This window comes from Pinus tabuliformis, chromosome 2_1 (genome assembly GCF_031772625.1).
Source record: "Pinus tabuliformis cultivar Carrire ecotype Pingquan chromosome 2_1, CPIR1, whole genome shotgun sequence".
NCBI classification, from domain to species: domain Eukaryota; kingdom Viridiplantae; phylum Streptophyta; class Pinopsida; order Pinales; family Pinaceae; genus Pinus; species Pinus tabuliformis.
Window position 1 is genome coordinate 48,554,851 of NC_142299.1, and position 4,702 is coordinate 48,559,552.

The window sequence follows — 4,702 nt, forward strand, 5'->3', positions numbered from 1 at the left end:
TTCTTAATTAAACAGTTCCTGTATAAATCTCTGGTTTTTGGCTCAGTAATAGGTTTAAAGTCGGATACTGTGAGTTCCTTTTTATATACAGTCCTAGCGACATGGTTATAATGAATCTCATTATGCTCATGATTATTATGGTTATAATGAATATCATTCTGATCATGATTATTATGGTTATAATGAATCTCATTCTATTCAAGATTATCATGGTTATATTTGCACAATCTTTAAAAATCTTCAACACATAATAGACTATATTTTAGGCAACAAATTGATGCTCCAGTTCGAGTTTTTGTAATGCTCATCATTATACATGCTACAACTATTACTACAGTCAGCATTTCTTTGTTTACTTTTCTTTAATATATTTAGGGTCATTAGTGGATTCTGAAGTACCTATCTATGCACAATCATGTAGGAGACTGGACTGAGTCGGTCCTAACCCCTTGTTATGATCTTGTGCATTGCCAGAATGTCTTCAGAATTACACCTTTGTTTTAATAAAACCTTGGGTTCATCAAACGTAGCAACACTACATTTACGATATTCAGTTACTTCTCACGATTATATTACATGTAGCATACTTATATGCTTTAGTTGTTTTCTGGTTCAAATTCCTTGTATTATTGTTTTCTAGGTTTACTGTTTTCTTGGTTCCAAGCTCTAACAATATTTCCCCATTTGTTGTCCTAGTTGGTTGTAAGGTTTATTAATTTCCATTCCTTCATTTATCCCCTTTACTTCCTAAGGCAGTGTTTAAACCAACACTAAATATTGCCCCATTTTCCTACAAGTCTGCAACTGCAAAATGTAAAACAAAACTTAAAACATTTACCAATCACTTTCAGCTTATAAACACCAGCATGATAACTCGCTTCCACAACATTGTTCCTCTTTGATTGAGAATACGTAGGGGTTCTACAAAAATTCCCCATCCGATTCGACCTGCCAAAACACCATTAAGATCATTAGTTATTCCTTTTTTCTAGGTTATAATATAACTCAAATTCATACATACTTACTTGCACATCTTTCCAACTACTAATATGGGATCATACATATATTTCTTTAATAGTGATACGTTAAACACATTATGTACTTTTATGTGATGAGGAAGAGAAAGTTGATAAGCTATTGGTCCTACCCTTCCCAAGACTTGGAAAGGGCCACAGTAGCGGGGTGCCAATTTAGCACATGTACCCCACTGCAAAGTGATCTTCTTGGGTTTTATCCAGACATAAACATGATCCCCGACTTGGTATTCCTTGAAACTTCGCTTTTTATCTGCATAAAGTTTTTGTCTGTCTTGATTCGCTTTCAAGTTCTGTCAAACTTTCTTCACTTCTTGTTCCATTTCTACTAACATTTCGGGTCCTAGGATCATTTTATCTTCTGGGTTATGCCACCCAGCGGGAGTCCTACACCTTCTTCCATACAACACTTCATAGGGGCTCATATTTAACGATTCATGGTAGATATTTTTATAAGAAAATTCAACCAAATGGAGGTAATCCTCCCATTTGGTTGGTTGTTGCATCACATACATTTGTAACATGTCTTCTAGCACTTGATTGACCCACTCCATTTTCCCATCCGTTTGAGGATGATAGGTGGTGCTAAATTGGATCTGAGTACCTAGCCCTATAAAAAGAGCTTTCCAGAATGTAGATGTAAATTTTACATCTCTATATGATATTACTACTTTTGGCATACCGTGTAATCGAAAGATTTCCCTCATAAATATGTCTTCTATTTCCACAACTTTATAAGTGGACTTAACAGGAATAAAATGAGCAAATTTGCTCAACTTGTCCACCACCACCATGATGGAGTCATGCTGCTTTTGGGTTCTTGGAAGTCCAGTTATGAAGTCCAATGTAATCATTTCCCACTTCCACTTAGGTATAGGGAGTGGTTGGAGCAATCCAATAGGGTGTTGATGCTCAACGTTAACCTGTTGGCACTCCAAACAGTTTTCCAAATACAACATGATGTCCTTCTTAATTCCAGGCCAAAAATATATTTTCTTGATTCCATAGAATAACTTATGATAACCTCGATGTGTAGCATAAGGACTGCGGTGAAACTCATCTAACAACATTTGTTTGAAGCTTACCTGATTGGGGACATACACCCTTCCTTTAAAGTTCAACAATTTTCGATCATCAATGCCATACTCAGTTGGTTTTCCTCAGTCCTGCATTTGCATAGTTTGTTGCCATAAAAAATTATATTCAGGGTCCTTAAGGCAGCTTCCTTGAGCTGTTCGGTCACATCAAACTCCACACAATGATATCGAATTTCATACACACACTGAACTTTCCTGCTTAAAGCATTCGCTACTCGGTTTTCCTTACCTTTAAGGTGTCTTATATCGAAGTCAAACTTACTCAGGAATCCTGTCCACTGAGCTTGGTGCGCATTTAAATTGGGTTGCTTAAAGAAACTAGTTAGACTGCTATGGTTTGTCACGAGTACAAATTTCTTTCCCAACAAGTAATGGCGTTATACCTTCAATGCATGCACTACTATAGTAAGCTCTAGATCGTAAGCTGAATATCGTTGCTCATGCTCTTTGAGCTTCCTTGACTCATAAGCCACCACTTTACCGTCCTACATCAGAACTCCTCCAACTCCTTGCTGGCAGGCATCCATACAAACAGTAAAGTCTTTTTTGGATCAACTACTTTCAAGATTGGGGCGAATGTTAACACATGTTTTAATTGTTCAAAACTGAGTTGACATTCTGTTGTCCATTTAAAATCTCTCCCCTTTTTCTGTAGGGATTTCATGGGGTACGCAATTCTAGAAAACCCCTCGATAAATCGACGATAATAACCTACCAAACCCATAAAGGACTGAATGTCTACTACATTTTTAGGAACAAGCCAATCTAAAATGGTTTTAATATTTTCGAGGTCAACAACAATACCTTCGGAAGATATCACATGCCCCAAATATTGTATTTGTTCCTTAAAAAAGTCACATTTGCTGAATTTGGCATAGAGTTGATTCTCTCTTAAGGTTTGGAGAACAATCCTCAGATGCTCCTTATGTTCTGCTGCATTCTTTGAGTAAATCAGAATATCATCAATAAAAATTAGAACAAACTTATCCAAGTAGGAATGGAAAATCCCATTCATTAAACTCATAAAGGTTGTTGGAGCGTTAGTCAACCCAAACGGTAACACAATAAAATCATAGTGGCCATAACGTGTTCTAAACCTTGTTTTACATACATCCTTGTCTTTTATACGAGTTTGATGATACCCTAATCGCAGGTCAATTTTAGAGAATACGATGGTGCCTTTGACCTAGTTAAACAAGTCATCTATTCGAGGTAAAGGATATTTGTTTTTTATCGTTAACTTGTTTAACTACCTATATTCAATACAAAGTCTCAGCGTTTTGTCTTTCTTCTTAACAAACAATATGGGCGCTCCCCAAGGCGATACACTTGGTCAGATGTACCCTTTATCAAGTAATTCCTGTAGCTGCATTTTGAGTTCAGTCAACTCAGGAATACTCATACGGTAGGGTGTCTTTGACACCAGGGCAGCTCCAGGAATAAGTTCTATGGTGAATTCAATGCTTCTTTTTGGAGGTAACCCAGGTATGTCTTCCGGAAATACATCAATAAACTCTTGGAAAATCGGTATATCTTCCAAAGCTACCAATTTATCCTTCGAGTTGGTATATCTAACCTGTACTGCATATATTTGACAACCCTTCCGGACACATTTCTTTAACTGGTTAGCGGTGATTGATTGCAACTTAATATTTCTTTTAATACCCTGTATTTCCTGTCTGTTTCCTTCCTCTGTGAGGAAACTGATGGTTTTATCCTTACAATTTACTAAGGACCAATGTCCTTCCAACCAATCCATTCCAATTAATACATCATAAGAACCCAAAGGTAATATATTTAAATTTACTTTGGTGGGTTGTCCTGTAATTTCTACAGGGCAATTCTCTACCTTGGTTGTCACTCTACGTTTTGCCCCTGTGGCTAATTGCACCAGCCACAAGGTTTTAAATTTCATATTTGATAATTGGCAATTTTGGACTATTTTTGGACTAACATAACTAATACTTGCTCTAGGGTCAATCAAAATAGACACAAACTGGTTAGTTATCTTACGTTCAAATTCCACCATAATGGACTGATACTCTGCCTGATGATCCTCCAAGGCAACATTGATCTTGGGTATGTTTCTGGCCGCGTCTCCAACTGTGGAAGCCTCCTGAACACTTGTTGTAATTCCATTTTTGGCACGATGAGGACAATTCTTGTAGTAGTGGGGTTCCCCAACACTGCAGGGGCGGTTTTGGTGGCTGTCTGAGTTCTGCCTTATTATGAGTTTATGTTGTTTTGGCTTCATCCAGGTTCTAGTTTCATTGCTGAAACTTTCCAAAGGTTCCTCCCCCTGTTTTTCTGGGTACAAGCTTCATTCCCCCCTAATTTGTTACCCTTAAAATTGCTTGAAAACCCCTTCTGTCCTCCTTTTCTTGACCAACTCTTATTACCTTCACCTTTCTGCCGCATCTGCTAATAACAGATACATGCCTTTCGAATAGTTTCATCCATTGTTTTGGGGTTATTGAACTCTATTCATTCTTTCATATGAGCAGGTAAACTACTTAGGAAGCATTGTACCTTCGCCTTTTCTTCTCGTATATATGGAACGTAGCGCAGTAG

The 4,702-nt window shown here is 37.4% G+C and overlaps 1 protein-coding gene across 1 annotated transcript; it reads right to left on the reverse strand.

Moving 5' to 3' along the window:
- Nucleotides 1-3,464: 3,464 nt before the first annotated feature.
- Nucleotides 3,465-3,890, reverse strand: LOC149198722 (uncharacterized). Its single transcript, XM_089400343.1, has one exon. The coding sequence runs from the start codon at nt 3,888-3,890 to the stop codon at nt 3,465-3,467; it is 426 nt and encodes a 141-aa protein (XP_089256469.1).
- Between the last annotated feature and the right edge of the window lie 812 nt (nt 3,891-4,702).

Excerpts from the sequence above, each read along its gene's own strand:
- LOC149198722 (XM_089400343.1), bottom strand. The coding sequence starts at position 3,890 with ATGGATTGGTTGGAAGGACATTGGTCCTTAGTAAATTGTAAGGATAAA.